Source organism: Sturnira hondurensis, unplaced genomic scaffold (assembly GCF_014824575.4).
Source record: "Sturnira hondurensis isolate 20B ecotype Veracruz unplaced genomic scaffold, ASM1482457v3 Scaffold0021354, whole genome shotgun sequence".
Classification (NCBI taxonomy): Eukaryota; Metazoa; Chordata; class Mammalia; order Chiroptera; family Phyllostomidae; genus Sturnira; species Sturnira hondurensis.
Window position 1 is genome coordinate 1,202,771 of NW_028093985.1, and position 19,277 is coordinate 1,222,047.

Here is a 19,277-nt window from a genome sequence, read left to right on the forward strand (position 1 = left end):
GAAAGGTGCACTTTCAGTTTTATGAGTGACTTAATATTGCCATTTGAAGAAAGATGTGGTTATTACTTGCAATATAAGTTGATTTGGTATATCAATTTAAATCATATATGGCCAAACAAGTACCATACTTATCTAGTAAGTTTTACTTTTAATTTACTAAGCATATTTAATAACAACTTATGTTATTTCCCATGTTTTGACTTTTCTCAAATTTTCTTTTCTAAGAACTTAAGTGAAACTCCTTAAGTAAATGAACATTGCATTAATAACTTTCAACACATGCTGTCTTTACTAATGTATTACAAATTATGGTGTGGCTTTAAATTGCATGTTCTAATGTTTTGGTTTTCATTAAAGATATTTTCTAGTGATTAGTAATGTTTCATATTAGTCAACACAGACTGCATTGTATTCCTCTTTCTCCTGTTTTCTGTCATCTCTAGCGTAACTAGAACTCTGCTACTCATTAGAGTAAGAAACCAGTGAAAATTCCAGGAGCAGATTTATCAAGTTCACACAGTGATCCCCAACTGGCTTTTTATTAGAACTACCTGGGAGTTGTTTAACACTACCAAGGTCCAGGTGCCTGGGCCCCACCCCTGTAGTGACTCAACTGGGAGACATAGTGCATGGGCACTGTTTTCTTGTTCCTCAATGAGTATAATGTGCAGTCAGGATTGAGAACTGCTACTTTAAATAGCGTGACATACATGGAGACAGAGATCAATTCTTTTTTTAAATTTTTTTTTAGATTTTTATATATTTATCTTTAGAGAGGAAGGGAAGGAGAGAGGGAAAGAAATATCAATGTATGGTTGCCTCTCACGTGTCCCCTGTTAGGAACTGGCCTGCAACCCAGGCATGTGCCCTGACTGGGAATCGAACTGCGATCATGTGGTTCACAGGCCCACACTCAATCCACTGAGCTACACCAGCCAGGGCAATTATGCTAGTTAAATCTGTTGTAGAAATCATAAGAGAATTGGTGGTTTGATGATGTAAATTATGTGATCAGAAGTTAAATATATGGGAAGTATTACTCCTATTAGTCTTGTACTTTAGTTAAAAATGAAAAGCTTAAACTCTGAAAGGCAAAGTGCAGTTTTCACACCTGAACTGAAGAAAACAGACCCTAATCAAGAGAGCTGTTGAATTCTTGGTGATGCATAGAATAGAAAGGAAAAGAAAAGTATTCCTAAGACGTACGCCTAGAGTTCTGTTGAAGGTTAGTCACATGTTAATAGAAATAGCAGAATAAGAATTGTGGCAACACAGATGTATCTTGAGTCAGATGCATCATGGTTTGGGTCCTGCCTTTGCTCATTACCATCTCTGTGACTTTGGACATATTGCTTAACTTTTATTAATCCTGTTCCTTTCTGTAAAATGAAGATACTGATAGTCTCTACTCATGGAATTAAATGAGATTGTGCATTTAAAGCCCTTAGTAAAATAACACACATAGGAGCACTGTATAAATGATAACAAGGTTGCCATTACTACTAGGCCCAGTCCAGACTTGGAGTCACACAGATTTGATTTTGAATGCCCCATCTGCCATATACTGGCTAGGCAAGCTACTTCGCCTCTCTGAACCTCAGCTGATATAAAATAGAATTAATATCTACCTCATAGTGGTGTTATGAATATTAAATGAGCTGAAGTGTTTAGGAAGTAACCTGGTTTCAGATTGGGTTGACTTTTAAGATCAAGTTTTCCTTCTTATCACCTGCTGACTTTGTTACTAGACTTTTTTTTTAAAGTTTGTTTATAAATTTTAGCATTTGAGTCACATGTTTAGTCATCTTCAAAGGTCTTCCTGAAAGACAGCTTTAAAAATACATTTATTTACATTTTCCTTAGTACTTACATTTTGTTTTTTTCTATTAATCTCTCAGCTTTTAAATGATAATAAGTTTTAATGCCAGAGAATTATAATTTTTTCCTCTTATCATAATTCTTCCAAGTGGTGAACAAGATCATTTCCCTTAATAAATCAATCAGTCACACTTCTTTGTGCCCAGCATCATATAACATCGAGGGTCTGTGCACTGTGGACCCTACCCTTTAATCTAGTAGAGATAATTTGCCCAAGTAGCTTAGGCTCAACAGTTGGTTTTGCATTTTTTCATTTTTCTTTTTGATCCTTTACCTCTGATTACCTTGTAGAATCTCTTAAAGGAATTTCTTGTCCCACTGATAGCTATAATTTAACAAGCCTGTTGACATTTTGATTCTTTGACATTTAAAAAAACCTCATATTTTAGAAGTAGGTAATCAGCTGCCTTAATACTTTTCCTTCATTCCTGAACTTTGGTTAAAATCCTCATAAAACTTTTACTAAGTAACTTAAAAAAAAGTGCTCTTTTTAGCCCTTTGAATATCTCTAATTTTTTAAAAAATTTCTTTTATTGACTTTAGAGAGAGGCGAAGGGAGTGAGAAAGAGAGAAAAACATTGATCAGTCGCCTCATGCATACACCCCAAGTGGAGACTGAACATGCAACCCAGACATGTGCTCTGGCTGGAAATTGAACTTGCAACCTTTTAGTTTGCAGGACAATGCCCAACTAACTAAGCCACACTGGCCAGGGCTGATTTTTTTCTTTCTTGTTTATTATAGCATCTTTTTGTGAAAAACCAGCATATGAGACATTGGAAATCTACAGATCGAATTCATAGCAAATGATTCAGGAAATTACTTAAGCCATATTTTGATTTTGTCTGCTTATGAAAAGAAGATAATACTTGCCCCTACTTACAACAAAGGGATATTGCAAAGATTAGATGTAGAGCGTTTGGACTAATTTATCCAGTGTTCTTAAATATCTCACTTTAATATATTTTCACATACATACTGCTTTTAAGATTTATTATAATTTTTACAACAGTATAATACAATTTTTACTTTTCTCTTTACCTTACTACAAAGGTGGCAAATACATGTTATTTCTTTAGTATACAAATGGTTTTACTTATTAGTTTCAGTTTACAGAAATTGAAAGGCAGTATATAAAAAACGTAGAGGCTGGACTCTGGAGCCAGATCAGTTGGGTTTTTGAGTAACAGCTCTGTCACTCACAATCTGCCTAAACACAGAGCAAGTGACTTCTCTGTGCCCCAATTGACTTAATCTGTAAAATGTAGCTATTATTAATACATAGTGTTCTGAGGTATAAATTAGTTAACATATGTAAGTACTTATAACACTGCCTGGTACTAAAAAAAATAGCTATCACTATTATTGACAAAATAATAGATGTGTTTAAATACCTAAAAATTTAAATATTAAAATTTTTGGTAGTATTTTGGCTAAGAAACAAGACAGCCTTTTCCCTAACAAACTAAAACTTTATTTTAAATGAATGTTGGACTGTTATTAGGCCTTCCTATGGTTCCTCCCATCTCCCCGGCAGTTTCCTCCATTGCAGCCCGATGGGTTTTTCTTTTAAAGATTTTATTTTATTTTTTTATTTAATTCTTATTCAAGTACAGTTTTCTGTTTTATATTCCCTAAAGATTTTATTGATTTATTGATTTCTAAAGAGAGAAGAAGGGAGAAAGAGAAGGAGAGAAACATCTGTGAGAGAAACATTCTCTTTCTCGCTCCCTTCCTCTCTCTCTAAAAATAAATGAATAAAGTCTTTAAAGAAAAAAATTAACATAATATTGAACATGAGTAGATTAACCTCTTCTTCCCGTATCTTCTTCTTAGGAGGAATACTTCTTTTCCTTATTTTTATTTGCTCATAGATTTTATCAGATTATAACCCCCTTCACAAGTTTTCTGTTAGCCTTAGAATAAAATCCAAACATCCTAACATGGCCTATGAGGTCTTCCTGGCCACTGCCTTTCTCTGACTTTCACTTTTTGGTAATTCCTGCTAGATGCCAGGTAAAAAGTCACTTTCTCAAGGAAGTCCCTTCCTGATCTCCTAACTATTAGCATAATGTCCCCACAGCCTCTTGTGCTTTCCCTACCATAGTCCTGCACTGAGGCGGTGTCCCTCTGTGGGTAGTGATCTGCTAATTAGGAGGTACTGTTGTCATTCAGTGTGTAGGGTTGAGGGTGCTGGATGTTTACCATTAAGAATTCTTAAGCACGCCATGACTTTTACATGTCCCACTAGACGGTCACATGGCGACCAAAAAACTCTGTTTTTTAACTTTGAAAAATCCTGTTTTTAACTAGACAGAACCTAGAATCTAACACAATTTTACATATGTACATGGAATTTCTTTCTTTCTTTATTTTAAATAAATAAATAAATTTCTTTAGTATTTTTAATTAAATGCTGAGTCTTCCAGGAACAAAACTACTGTATTATTGAAGGAAGATTGTGCCTTGTTTTCTTTGGAATTCTACCAAGAGTTGTTCATCATTATAGGAAATCACATCACTGATGGCAACATTTATCACATTAATAGTGATTCAACATATAGGTGAAAACATTTGACTTCTCAGTAAATTTAATTGAAATTAAAAAAATAACAAAAAACTCTGAACCAGATAGGGGAAGGCACTTCTCTCTTTCCTGGCAGAATATATTTGCTTTTCTCCCTCTTCCTGTTGCACTTCATGCACGTACTTCATAGACAGAGCATCTATCTGTCTCACTAAATGAGATCTCAGTGAGGGCAAGAATGATATTTTATGGACCTTTGAATCTTTAACACTCACTGAGCACATGGTAGTTGCTCAACTTAATATTTACTCAGTTGAATTCATGGTGGCAACAATAGTATTTATTCAACAACTATTAAGTCAAATTCTGGTGGGCAATAAAAGCAAAAGGACACTGTCCCTGCTTTCAAAGAACATAAGAACTAATACTAAAAACAGACCTGGAAATAATTATAATACAGTATCACTTTCTAAGGCGGAAAAAGCTGTAAACTACAGATACATAATGGGAAAACACACACACACACTCTTTAGTCTTGTGGGGAGGTCCTGAAATAATATCACAGAAGAGAAATAGTATCTAGTATCAATTATAGTACCAAGGAAGTCTCATAATAAATAGTTGGGAGTTGAACAGTTGAGCATAACTGAAGAATAAGAGGAGTTTGCCAAATGGCCACATTTAATGAGAGTGTTCCAGATCAGCCATCCCTATTCAAATGCTCAGAGAACTAAAAGGTGCAGTTGATACTGCTACTGGAGCATGAAGTTGGAGGCTGAGTGGTAAGGTATTAAAGCTGTACCTGGAGGTGGTGTACTAGATCGTGAAGAGCCTCTTCCATGAACAGAAGTTAGATTTTATCTTGCAGGTGGTAGAACCCATTGATGTTACAACTAAAACTACTGTATTTTAAATCATACTGTATGCCAAGCAGATGCCTATAGTCCTGTTATAGAGTTGGTATATTCTCATTTTACAGTTGGGGAACAGCTCAGAGAGTGAACTGTTTAGGTTTTCATAGCTACTAAGTGGAAGAACTGGAGTTTAAACTTAGGTGGGTTGGATCCAGACCTCCTGTCTGCTTTTTAAACTATATTTCACAGCACCTTCAGTAGGGAAAAAAGTAGATTATTTTTACATTTATCAATCAGTCTATAGTCTTTACTTCTCATCATTCTCAACTCAAGTAAGTTGTTTTTTTTATGTGAATTTAAATTCTTAACAGTTTGGACCCTAAATTTTAGTCTTCTGTTGGCCCAAAGTGATTATCTTACAGTAATTTACCTCTTGCAGGATACTTTTTATTTCTGGTGCTATCTTCTATCTAGATAGTTTGAATAACTCTTGGCTTATTGAAATACTTTTGGGGGTAGGGGAGTGTCACCCTTGAATGTTATAGACCAATCAGCATGACTTAAGTACTCTAAAAGAGAAAAATTTGAAATGCTACTGCCCCCCATCTTTGAAATGTTTAGATCTGTCTTCAACATGCAAAAAGAATATTTTAAGAAAATCCAATATTAACCTTGATATTTTATTTAATTGATATAGATGTAGTTTACTATTTAAATTATTTCTGCCTCGTAGTTCTGGTGTGCCTAGTTAACTTGAAGTACTTCAGACATTCTCTAACTAAATGTGTGATCGCTTGGCTACCCTAAAATAAGATTCTTCCTAATTTTAAAGATTATTAAAATGTAAATTCTACAGATATGGGTGATGATGTTTGCACAGTGAGAATGTACTAAATGCCACTGAACTGTACAATTTAAAAATGTTAAAATGCCAAGTTTTATCATTAATAATAATTACCACAATTTTTAAAAAATGTGGTATAGAAGTGCGAAGTGGCCCGACATCCCTTTTCAAGACTTTACCAACCAAATATTTTTGAGACCCTTTTGTTGTAGATAATTTGAGTAAGATGTGAGGGAACAGTTTATCTCAATTTTCCTTATCCCCTCACCATAGGCTGATCAGATTAAATATTCTTTTTTTTTTTAAGTTTTTTTTTAAATATTTTATTTAGTTATTTATCTTTAGAGGGGAAGGAGAGAGGGAGAGAAACATCAATGTATGGTTGCCTTTCGTGCATCCCCTGCTGGGAGTTGGCCTGCAGGGAACCGGCCTGCAACCCAGGCATGTACCCTGACTGGGAATCGAACCGCGATCCTCTGGTTCGCAGGCCCGCGCTCAATCCACTGAGCTACACCAGCCAGGGCAGATTAAATATTCTTAATACTAAGCTATTTAAAAAGAAAAAAGAATGCTGTTTATTTGAGTGCAGGGATAAAGAAGGAAGTGTGGTAATGATGTTATGGGACTGTCATCATGAGGGTGGATATGTAATAATGCCTTTGACCGCTACTGACCCCTCCCTTTAGTTTCTTGTTCAAAAGGGAAGCTAAGGAGTTAAATAAGCTTTCCAGTGTCACCTCCACAGGTATGATGTGCACATAGCAACTCCAACTCATAACTAAGGCTCAGGCTTTTAGGTTCCCCACCCTTCCCTATCCCAGTACCAGGAGAAATTAAATTTTTACCCGTTTGATTCACCAAAAAATAAAATAAAATAATGAATGTGCTGGTGGAGATGTGGGGAACATATTATTGGTGAGTATAAACTGTATAACTTTTTGGAAAGTAATCTGGTAATTACTTCAAAATCTTTTAGTATACATAGTTTTGGCCTAATAATTCCACTGTGTTGCCCCTACTGTGTAGGGATATTAGTACAAGAGTGTTTTTTGCTGTGTTGTTTGTTGTGGCAAAATAAATAAATAAATAAATAAAAGCGACCTGGAAGCCAATCAGAAAATGGTTGAATAAATTATGTTTTATCAATTCTAAAGACCAATGTGATCTGTTAAAATATGAGTTAAATCTGCATGCATTGGCTCAGAATGATGGCTTTGCTATATTATTTATGTTAAAAAATTATACAGTTATCCCTGGCTGGTGTAGCTCAGTGGATTGAGTGTGGGCCTGCGAACCAGACTGTCGCAGTTCGATTCCCAGTCAGGGCACATGCCTGGGTTGCAGGCCAGTTCCCAGTAGGGGACTCACCAGAGGCAACCATACATTGACATTTCTCTCCCTCTCTCCTTCCCTTCTCCTTTAAAGATAAATAAAATATTTTAAAAATTATACAGTTAATAATGTAGTATGATCTTTAAAAAAACTACAGTTATGTGCGTGTTCGAAAAATAGAGGAGTGAAAGGATTTTAAAGCTTTCTGAAGTTAAAAAGGAGAAAAGAGGGAGGGGAGACCTCTAATAATGGAAATGATAGAGATTACTTTGGGGTGGGTTGATGACAGAATGGGTATAAGAAAACCCTGGGTACAGGGTTTTGTATCTTGATGTGGCATTGCTTACACAGATGTGTTCACTTTAGAAAAATCCATCTAGTTGTATGCTTATGATACAGGTTTGTGTATATATTATGCCAATAAAATTTATTAAAATTACGTCACAGCAATACAATGGAATACTATTATGTTTTTTAAATACTGTAAATAAATATTTACTATATAAAGTTGGGCAAGAAACAGGACAATCCTATTGTAAAATATAATGTACATATAAATACACAAAATGAAGACTGGATAGAAACACTACAATGTTATTAATAAAAATCAGGTGATTTTTTTTTAAGGACAGTTTTAAATAAGGACAGTTTTGGGGGCGTTCAATCATTTAGGAAGGTTGTAGAAGGTGGTAAGCAAAGCTGGATTACAGAGTCTTAAGCAGAAAATAGGAGTGAAGAAGGAGAGGGGAAAATGTTAAAAGAAAGAAAAATAATGCTAATGAGAAAGGTGTAGTAAGGTCGGTCAGGTAATTTTTTTTTAACCCCTACCAAGAAGGCACTTCTAACTAGGAAGGGACTAATTTCAGCTGTCAAACCATCTGGCTGTAGTAGGGCCGTATGAAAAATCCTCTCCTTCAGCAGACTCAATTTGTTTTTTAAAAATAATTAACTTTATGTTTAAGTTTTTTTTGTTTAAGCATTTAGTTTTAATGAAACTTTCATTGATATAATAGTATCAATTGATTATGCAACTCATAGTAGCTTAAAAAACCTATATTCTCCTCCTAATTTTTACTGCACTTTACGATAACTGGCTCATATCTTTTTTCCATAGTTGCACATGAGAGTATCAAATAAAAAATGTATATGAAAACACGTCAATCAAATTAAACACTATCGGTTGTATATTTCAGTATTTTTTTGTTTTTCCTTCAGCCCTAAACCTTTAGGTATGAAAAGTGGTTATTTCAGATGGAATTTATTTCACTTAATGAATTCAAAATTGAAGCTTAGAAAAGATTGCATTTTTAAAATCAAGTTCTGTAAGTGTAAATGCAACATTCGGTGTTAATCAAGATGTGGGTTGTACTTGTAAAGCATTTTTTATATTTTAGAGCAAATATTAGTATTTAGTGATTTTATATCAAACTGAAATGTAAACGTTCTTATTTCTTCTAAATATTGTTGAGCTATCAGGGAAATTATCAATCATCCCCTGGTTTTTTTTTTTCAATCATCCAGTTTTCACCATATAGGCTTTTTTCCCCCTATTTGAATCATCTTTCATTTTTCACCATGTTAACTTCAAATGCCTAATAACCAAAACTAGATCTTTTCAGGTGTTTCGCGGGGAGTGATAAGGCTTTGACTTTTGATTAGCCTTTAAATCAGTAATAATCTGAAAGGAACTCGAGTTGGATTGTTGGGTTGGAGAAAACTGCGCGGCATTAGGACCCAGGGGGCTCCCGTGGGCGGATCTAGGGGCCAGATTGCAAATTCGCCGTGACTCAGTCTGGTCGACTCCTTGCGCTCGGCGGCCGCGGCGGCAGGAGCAGCAGACGGTGGCGGCTGAGCCGCAAGGATCAGTTCCCCGGGTTTCGTGGTCCGAGACTTCCTTCAGGGCGTCCAGAAAGGTCCGAGGTGTTTGGAGAGCGTAGGGGCCGTTCGGGCGGGGAGAAGGGCGTTGCTTGGCGCGGGAAGCCCTCGGGCCTGTGCATGAGTAGTAACATTTGGTCCGTCTCTTCCTGTGTCTCGCTTTATTTTCAGCAAACCAAAATGGAGTATGAGTGGAAACCTGACGAGCAAGGGCTTCAGCAAATCCTGCAGCTGCTGAAGGAGTCCCAGTCTCCAGACACCACCATCCAGAGAACCGTGCAACAAGTATCCTTTCCGAGGCCTCGCCGCCGCCCGCGCAGCTCGCCCCACGCGGGCCGCTTCTCCGGCGGGGTAGCTCCCTGCTGCCCCTCCCCCTCCTCTGCTCCCTGGATCCCTCCGCCCTCCTGCGGGGAGAGGCGCGCCCGCCGCTGCCCCTGCCCATCGCCTCGCGCACGCGGCCCGGTGCTCCGTCTCGGGCGCCGCGGCCGCCGGCTTCCGGCCCGCGCGAGGCAGGGGCTCCGGGCCGACGCCCGTGATCCCGACTTGTGCACCCATCCGGTAGCCACGTCCCTACCCGCCCACTGCTGACCTCCTAAGGGGGTGGGGAGTAGCGTGGGCGGCAAGGCAGGCGCCGCCTGGGTTCAGACCCCCGGGGCCCCGGCCCACACAATGCGCTCCGCGCTGTGGGGCCTGCGGGCTGAGTGAGAAGCCAGGTGGAGGGCGCTGTGTGAGTGGCGGGGCTCGCCCGCGCAGCGTCCGGCCAGAAATGGGGTGGAGCTGGCGCGGGGTTTGAACTGCCGTCGTGTTCGGCCTGGGGTTACTTCCAAGCGCTTCCCCTAAAAGGGTTGGAGACCTAGAATTGGGGAGTTTCAGGCCTCGCCCCTGGACTGTTCATGCTGACACCTGTTGCAGGATCCCTGGCTCCCAAATTAGATTTTCTTTTTAAATCTTTGGCTCAAGGCTGTTCAATTATACAAGCTTTTACGGAGTTTGCTGGTGTAGCGGTCTTATTGCTACTGTTTTGAACATAGAAAAAGTTAAGAGAAGAAGCAAAACCTTCTGTAGGTGCTTTCTGGCATACACTAAACTGTGGACATCGGGTGAATTTTTGGAGCCAATAAAGAAAACGGATTTATTCACCTGATATAAATGACCTTTTTAACCCTGTTATTTAAGACCGAAGAAGTTAATTTAAAAAAAAAACCAAAAACCCAAACCCTTAAGGCTGCCCTTTTTTTTGCAGAAAAAGCCTCTTGATTTAATAGGAATTTGGTAAGTCAGCTCTTTCAGTGTAATTTGGGCCTGTTTATGTTTTAAACATGTAAAGCGGAAGTTATGTGTATATACACAAATTTATATTCCTAGATAAGTATATATATCAATTACATGAAAAGAAAGCACCGGTAAATTTCTAAGTAGTACTGCATTGTTGTAACTTAAAATGTTTAGTAGATGAGTACTTAGCTTCTTGGTTAATATGGTGCTCATTTAAAAATAGAGGTCTGCTTGAAATTTTTACGGAGCCATTTCTTTTGAATACTGTTAATACCAAGAGAAGAATAGTTTGGGGGTGTATTGGAGCTTGTATCCTAATCCTATTATGGCTTGGTCTTAATCTGTGTTACAGCTCTAGGAATGATAGAAGTTGATATGTAATGACAATTGTATGACAGTTACTAAGTTAGACAAGCCCAAACCATACTGTAATTCCTAATACAGCACTGAATATCTAAATTTCTTGTTTTGATATGTATTTATTAAATATTTTTATATGCCTGTGCTTGGGCTAACAATACAATTTAATGTTTATTCTGTGTACCTGGAGCATTGCATGCCCTCTACTTACGGGACAAGTTAAATTTCAGTAAGTAGAGGCGATCAGGTTTTAAAATCTGTGCTACTTTATATTTTCAGAGTGCCTTAATGATGGCCTTGTTTTTTGTGTCTCTTTACAAAAGAAGGTACTTGTGTTTTTATGCAGGCTTAAGCACTTTTTGAAAGATCATTATCATAATAGTATGGATATATAGTGCCAGTTGTGAGAAAGTAAACCTTAGCAGGTATTTGTGAAAAATTTATTAGCCTATCAGCATGCTATCACTCTTAGCCATTCACTAAAAAAAGAAATCATTGGATTTTTCTTGGTCAAAGAAAGTAATCACACTTTGGAATTTTTCTAGACAGTGATTTTGGTAGTTTATTCACATTTTGACCACCAAACATCGAGTATATTCCAGTGTGTGATAAACAGATAACACAGTATAACTTGTGTTTATATCATGGGTTTAATTTGAAAAAAAAAAAAAAACAGGCCCATTGAGTAAGAACACTTGAATATTTCCATTAAAACACAATTAGGGTTGTTATTAAAAAGTATTATTAGAGGTTAAGAGGGCATAAAGAAAAATAAGACAGCATATTGCTGTCGTGTGCCAACAAAATAAAATCCCTGCACGTTTGTGTCACTGGAAGTATTAGATCTTGGTGGTAAACAGTTGTAAAATTATTGCAGGGTAGTAATTTCATAACACTAACTTTATGTAATAAAATTCGATATGTAGGCTTGTGTATAAATGACATTTTATCTTAATGTTTGAATTCTAAAGAACAAATGAGTAATAAAAGTACTTTTTAAGTGAAAAGCCTTTCTTGTTAGGATTTTTAAAGTTCAAAGAAATTCTGTTTTGAAAAATATTTTTGCAATTATGAGCATGCCGAAAGTGGAATTTGGTTTACGTTGTAATGGGTATAATTGATATAAGATAGTAAGTTTAATACTTCAGGCAAAAAAGTACCTAAGAGGTTTAACACAACTACTAGTGTATTCTCGGAATAGTGTATTGATGATTTTGATGAGATACGGAAAAAGGCAAGGCAAAAAATACCACAAAAAGAAATTTTTGATTTTATGTTAATGCTAAATTTTTTCCTAAGATTACACTGAGAAGTTTCCTTAACTACTGTTTGTTCTAGAAACTGGAACAACTCAATCAATATCCAGATTTTAACAACTACCTAATTTTTGTTCTGACAAAATTAAAATCTGAAGGTAAGTAGAGTCTGTGTTAGTTAATAACTACCAAAAATGTTTTAAGTCCTGTTAAAATATACTGGGAATTATTCATTTCAAAGGATTTTGTTTTGTAGTAACCACCTGCTTTACAGATGTGGAATGAACTGGAGTTACTGCCACTTGAAGCACTTAGATGCTTATATTAACAAGCATTCAGTTGTTAATAAAGTGTTTTTATAATAAATTTCCTGATTCTTGCAAATGAAAAGAGTGTTGCAAAGTCTACTTTGGGGTTTAACTTCAGTCCTCTTATAAGAATGTCATAGAGACTTACCCTTTTAACATACAGAATGAATGCAGGATTTACTAATTGACTGAATATATGTGTGTTCGAAGATAAGATTTGAAAGTTCATATAACCAAGATGAAAATATGAAAAATCACTTATAATCACATCACCCAGAGGTGGTAATTGTTCATCTCTTATCTACCCCTTCTACCCTCTTTTTTTATGGCTACACACTTTTAAAATTTAACAATGCATTGGGAACATTTTAGTCATTGACAGTGGTAACTTTTTAAAAACTTACTACATTATACATTAAACTTTTTCATTAACTATTCTACAAGTTTTAAACTTAACTTACTTCTGTGACAGTTTAAAGCCTGAAAACCTGCATGATTTTTAAATGACAGTCATTTGATTTCCACCACCACCACCACCACCTCCCCCCCTCCCAAAAAAATACACCTCTTCACCAGGCAGTATGTAGGCTCAGGGGCAGTAAACAAGGATCTCTGCCCTCATGGAGCTTATATTGTAGTAAGAGGTGTTCATAGAGTTCTTTGAAGTTTGAGTATTTCTTTTTTGGAACATTGTCAGATACAGAAGGCACTCAAATATGTACTGAGCAGCTGACTGGCCTGTAAATATTATAATATCCTATCCAGTGATTGTTTCAGAAGCCATGGTGTGGTTAGTAACAACACTGCACTTGGAGTTGGGAAGTAAGTCTCAGACATTCATTTCAACTCTAGAATGCCTGTGTTAGACTACCAGACCATCTGTAAGGTTTGAGCTCCAAGCTCTAGTTGGTTAATGGCCTAAATGTGTAGTTAAGTATCACTAATATGATATCCAGATTTTGATAACCCATGCACAGCAGAGTGACTTATTTTGAATTGTTTTCAGGTAATTTTCTAGTTGATTATAGGGGATTTAATTGGTGAAGAGTGATGTAATATAAACTTTAAAACTTTCTAAATCTACGTTTTAAGATATTATAAATTCCATCAGCATATCTTTAAATTCAGCAATTAATATTTCTAGTTTAAAGCATACATTGTTTTAGGATACATTGTTTCTTGATGCAGAAAGTTTATTTTCCCTACATACTACAGTAGTTTATAATTAAATCAGGGCTATTTGGTTTTAAAAGAACTTACTTAGTAATTGAATTTTTCTAAACTATAATTGTTTTACTTTAAAATTTTAAGCTTATTTCACCAACTGTCTACTTTCATGTCCTCATCCTAAATTCCAAATATTAAGATGGTTAAAATATGATACTCTTTCTTAAAGCTTTCTTGGGGTATAAAGGTCCATCAAAAGTATTTGAAAAAGTAGACAGACTTACTCAGATAGCAAGAGAAGTTGGTGTAACTGCCTTCAAAAATACCTCTTAGCTACAGAACCACAAAATTTTGGAAAGGATTTTATTCAGATTTTCCTGACACTGACCAAAATATATTTCCTCTGTTCATTAGTCACTTTCTTAAAGGACATATTAGGAGCTTTATGTTTGTATAATTGATGTTTCTTCATTTACTCACTTATTTCGGACAAGTTAATTATATCTACTTTTCTATTTAAAAACTTGTGGCCATCAGAGAAGAAGCACAAGTAACATCTTAAAATGAAAATACTTATTTAGCCCTGGCTGGTGTAGCTCAGTGGATTGAGCGCCTGGGACCAAACAACCGTGGTTCGATTCCCAGTCAGGGCACATGCCTGGGTTGCAGGCCAGTTCCCAGCGGGGGGACACATGAGAGGCAACCATACATTGATATTTCTCTCACTTTCTCCTTCCCTTCCCCTCTAAAGATAAATAAATAAAATATTAAAAAAAAAGAAAATACTTATTTGGTAATCTTCACCATTCCTCATGTGTATTTGTTTACACTGAATCATGTAGTAATATTTTAAATCTGGAGGAGACCTCAGAAATGAGCTCATCTCATTCCCTCTTTACAGATGAGCAAATTGAGACCCAGTGAAGTAAAGCCTTACTTTCTTCACAAAAAGGAAGTGGTGTGCCCTGGCAGGTGTGGGTTAATTGGTTGGAGCATCACCCCAACACCAAGAGTTTGTGGGTTCGATTCCTAACCATGGCACATAGCCAGGTTGCAGATTTGATCCCTGGTTGGGGGCGGGGTGGGGGGGGGCAGGCAGTTGATGTTTCTCTCACATCAATGCTTCTCTCTCATGCTTGGGTGAGGATTTTTAAAAAAAGGAAGCGGTTACTTCACGGCTCCTTTAAATAGATTTTAGAGAGGATATTTTTAATTTTAATTAAAATGAATATTTTAATATAAAATATTTTAAGTAATTTTACTTTGTGTTATTCACACTCCTCATTTCATAACTTATTGTGAAAACAATAGTGTATTTCTTGTAGACAAATAGGCCATTTAAAATAAAATTACATGACTGGATTGATGGGCTAACTTAAGTCAAAAAAGTTTATTGCTTGAGGAAGTTAAATATTTGGCTATTACTTGATTTTATGGCAGTATTAAACTGAAGAGAAGTTAAAAGTGTTTTTGTTTCATTTTAATCTACTCATTGGAATGGGTTGTAATTGAAACTGGGAAGAAGTTTTTAAAAGGTGACAAAACCTTTTTGGTTGTTTTTGCTGCAATGGCCTAAATGGGGTTTATGTGCAAAGAAATTGGACTGTCTTTTTGCCTCTCCATATGTGGTGCCATTGAAGATTTAGGTGCCACTCAGACCTTAGGAGCGTACTACTAATTAGAACAAGCTTGGGGTATTTTATTTTTTAATAAGGTAGTGAACTAGTAGTGCTGTAATAGCATATTCTGTTTAATGCACCAGTTCTTCATGTCCTGGAGGCTTCCAAGGAGGCTGAAACTGTGCAGTGCCTCAAGCATAGGCTCTGGAGCCGGACTCCCGAGGTTGATATTTTGGCTTCCCCTCTTAGCAGCCTTGTGGGGCTTTGGCAAAGGCCTCGTTTTCTTTATTTGTGCAGTGGGAATAATTTTTGTCTCATGAGGTTGTGAGGATTAATTACAAAGTACTTGGAAAGCAAAAGCACTTAGCAGTGTTTAGTGCCTGATAAACATTTAGAAGATGCTCACTATTTGTATTGTCGATGGCGATGCCAGTTGGCAATGTATCAGTTATATTCTACAGGTATCAAATTGTTTCTTGAGAATTTATTTACACCATCTATGGATTAATTTTTTTCTGAAGTAAATTCTGTTTTTAAACTTGGAAAATTTAAACTCATTCCCCCCCCCCCTTTTTAAGCTCAGAAGCAAGTGAAAAATACAATAAGTGAATGGCAATTATTTGTATTGGAAAATGATCCCATATATTCTTTGTCCATTTAATTTTTTAATGGGCTATTAGTGACTCATACTTCAGATCTTTAATTTGATGTTTATATCAGGTTTCAATAAAGCTTGAGTACAGTGGCCATATATAAACTAAATTAACTCTTAAACTGGATCAGTGATTCTCAACCCAGTGCAGTTAATTCCTCTCCCTTACCCACTCTCCATTTCCTCCAGAATTTGGCATTACTTGGAAACATTTTGGGATGTCACAACTTAGAGAGATGATGCTGGCATCTATGGCCAGTAATACTGCCAACCACCTCACAGTGCACAGGACAGCACCTCCACCACAAAGAATTATCTGGTGCAAAATGCCAGTAGTGCCAAGGTTGAGAAACCCTGAACAATAAATCATGGAGTTAACCTTTTGAAATCATTTGTGAAATTTTTTTCCTGGTTATAGCAAAATTACTGGAATGCTAGCATCAACTTTTGAATATAAACATTTTTAAAGTCACTGTTCATGGTACTTTTTAAAATGAAAACTACTTTAAAACTCAATAATATTGTTTTTTTACTACAGATGAACCCACAAGATCATTGAGTGGTCTCATTTTGAAGAATAACGTTAAAGCACATTTTCAGAACTTCCCAAATGGTGTAACCGACTTTATTAAAAGCGAATGTTTAAACAATATTGGTGACTCCTCTCCTTTGATTAGAGCTACTGTAGGTAAGTTATAATTTTATCATTTCTCTCATTTGTAACTGCATTTTTTGATATGAATTTTTCTCATCCATTTCAGATTGAATTGTGATGGGGTGAAATTTTTTATTGTTGCTTTTAAATGCTTTTCATACAGTGTGTATCATTACAGTAAAAGCTCTCACTGGAAAAGACAAGCATCTCACTGGACAAGAGACCCTGGTAGTTGCTTAATCAAATTGGTTTAAATGGGGCATTACGAAATGATACTGAGGACCACTGCCTTTTCTTTGAGTTCCTTATTACCACCCGTTTTCCTGTGTAATACATGGGGTATAAATTTCAGTTTCACTTTCTTTTACATGGAAAGAAAAATTTCTTGGTGAAACAACTGGAATACAGGACCTTAGATTTTGAATGTTTCTTTCCCTTGTTCTTAACATTTGACTTGTCTACATCTAATTATAGCAGATGCTCAATAATTTCGTTTCGTTCACCATGGTTTTGTTTTAACATTGATGAGATACCATAGGAGCCCACTTTTGTTTATGGAATTTGCCTGGGGTAAAACTGGTTTTGTTATGTGATTTCACTTAAAATCACAGAACCTGTTGATGACATTGAGGAGTTAAATGTGTAGCAGTTTTGAGCCTTCAGAATGTGCAACTGGTTGTCAGTGAAAGAATGATTTTAATGATAATAACTAGTATGAATAGGTTTGAAAGCAAACACGGCTAACTTGGTAAGCACACACACCTTCTGGTGGAAGTGGAAGTAGGCAGGTGTGCTGTAGCGTAGCCTACTAATGGGCAGCATTCAGTGTGCCATGGGGCTTAAGCAGTTAATTTTACAAGGATCTCGAATTTCTCTTAATCTGGCAGATTGGCTAAATGGAAGTCAGTTAACCTTCAAAAGGAGTCAATTGTTTTCATTAAAAGTTCTGTACGTTTTAATATTTTGTCTCATGGTGGGTTTGAAAAGTACCCAGTTATTCTCTTAAAAAGCAGAGGTTCTCGCTCTAAATATTCACGTATTAAATACTGCCATAATTAACACTGATTTCAGATGGCATGGGTAGAGGGCATTTATAATTTTAGAAAAGGGGCTCTGTAAGCTTTCTGATAGATTATCGTGTAACCCTCCTAATGCTCTGCCAGCTCCTGACACTGGTAAAAAAAATGTGTGCTAGTCTTTTTTTAAATGTTTTAATCTTAACAGTATGTTTTGAGAATTTTGTCAAAAAAGGACCACATTTCAGTGACTGTGAAGTAATGTATTAGATGAGTGTAAGATTGTTTCTCCTGTTAAAGAATATATGGTTGGTTTGTAATGTTATTATTTCAGTGAACAACATCTTTTTATGTGTGTTTCTGCACTTGTGGGAAATTTTCTGTAGAATTAATTCATAGAAGTGGTATTACTGGGTCAAAGTGTGTTGTTCAGACATTTAAAATTTTGATAGGTATTGTCAAGCACACCAGTTTTCAATCCCATCTTTTTTGTACACAGAAAATCGTAATTGTTTACTTTTTGCAACTATGTTAGACATTAGAGGACTCTTCAGGAGCGGGTGAGGTTGTATGGAGCCAGATGAATTTGAATTCGTCTGTTAACATTCTTTAATGCTTTTCCAGCAGAAGTAATGGATGTCAGCGGTCTGTTAGTACCAGGATGTTACTTACATTTATTTCATTTTATTATTGCTCCTTTTAAGACAGAGGTCCCCAATCTTTTTGGCACCACATACCAGTTTTATGGAAGGCAGTGAGGGCCAGGATGGGGGCGGCCAGGACGTGGAGCTCAAGCAAGCCTTGCTTCCTGCCCCATTTCTGGCAGGCTGCAGACACTGGACCACTGCTGGTTCACAGCCTAGGGGTTGGGGTCCTGTGTTTTAAATCATGCTTGGTTTGCTTTAGGAAGATTCAGAGCTTCCTCTTTCCCTTAATTCTTTTATATTTTAACTTTGGGAAAGAATAATTGGCCAGAGGAACAGATCTACTATTAGTCTTACGGCTTTTTTATCTTACAAGAAGTCTATTTTCTTGTAAGGGTGCTATTTTGAAAATGCTATCCATACAATAACCTTTGCCATATAATTTATTTATTTTTTTTAGGGAAGAGTAAATATTAGCCAACAACTTGACATTTTTTAACTCTTTACCATTGGGAACAACCTTCTCAAGACTAACGGTGGAAAATTCAAAGGGAATTTATACTCACAAAACAGTGGAATTTGCTATTTAATAATAATCATTAAGCGTTTACTGTATACCAAGCATTTTGTGCGCATATCTCACTAAAGTCTCAAAATAAGTAAGGAAACACTTTAAAAAATTTTTTACAGATTAATATTTTGAAGCTTAGAGTACATATAATATGCCTATCAGAGTGTGTACTGTTAACGATACTAAAAGATCTGTGATTGCCAAGTATCTTACTTTATATTACTAATCCTAGATTTACTAGGGCAGGGAAAAATAGTTACGTGAAGTTTTTGTGTTGCTACTCCACTTGTATTAACACAAGTGGAGTAATATGTGTTGTACATATTTGTGTAACTATTTCAAGTAAGCTGTACTGCACAGTGGAAATAATCCAGAGTGACATGATCAGTCAGCATGTGCCACTCGATTCTCCAAGATCACCTTACCAGTGATTCATCCTTGATC

The 19,277-nt window shown here is 36.4% G+C and overlaps 1 protein-coding gene across 5 annotated transcripts in view; it reads left to right on the forward strand.

Moving 5' to 3' along the window:
• TNPO1 (transportin 1) overlaps nt 1-19,277 on the forward strand; it is a 93,410-nt gene that overhangs the window by 28,832 nt on the left and 45,301 nt on the right. For 3 of the 5 annotated variants that reach the window (XM_037032343.1, XM_037032344.1, XM_037032342.1), the window contains exons 2-4: nt 9,482-9,595; nt 12,284-12,359; nt 16,486-16,635. In XM_037032343.1, coding sequence (XP_036888238.1) covers nt 9,491-9,595; nt 12,284-12,359; nt 16,486-16,635 — 331 coding nt within the window. In that variant the 5' untranslated portion in view covers nt 9,482-9,490. Of the gene's footprint in view, nt 1-9,214; nt 9,356-9,481; nt 9,596-12,283; nt 12,360-16,485; nt 16,636-19,277 lie in introns of those variants that run through there. The other 2 variants (XM_037032345.1, XM_037032346.1) reach the window with 2 other exon arrangements.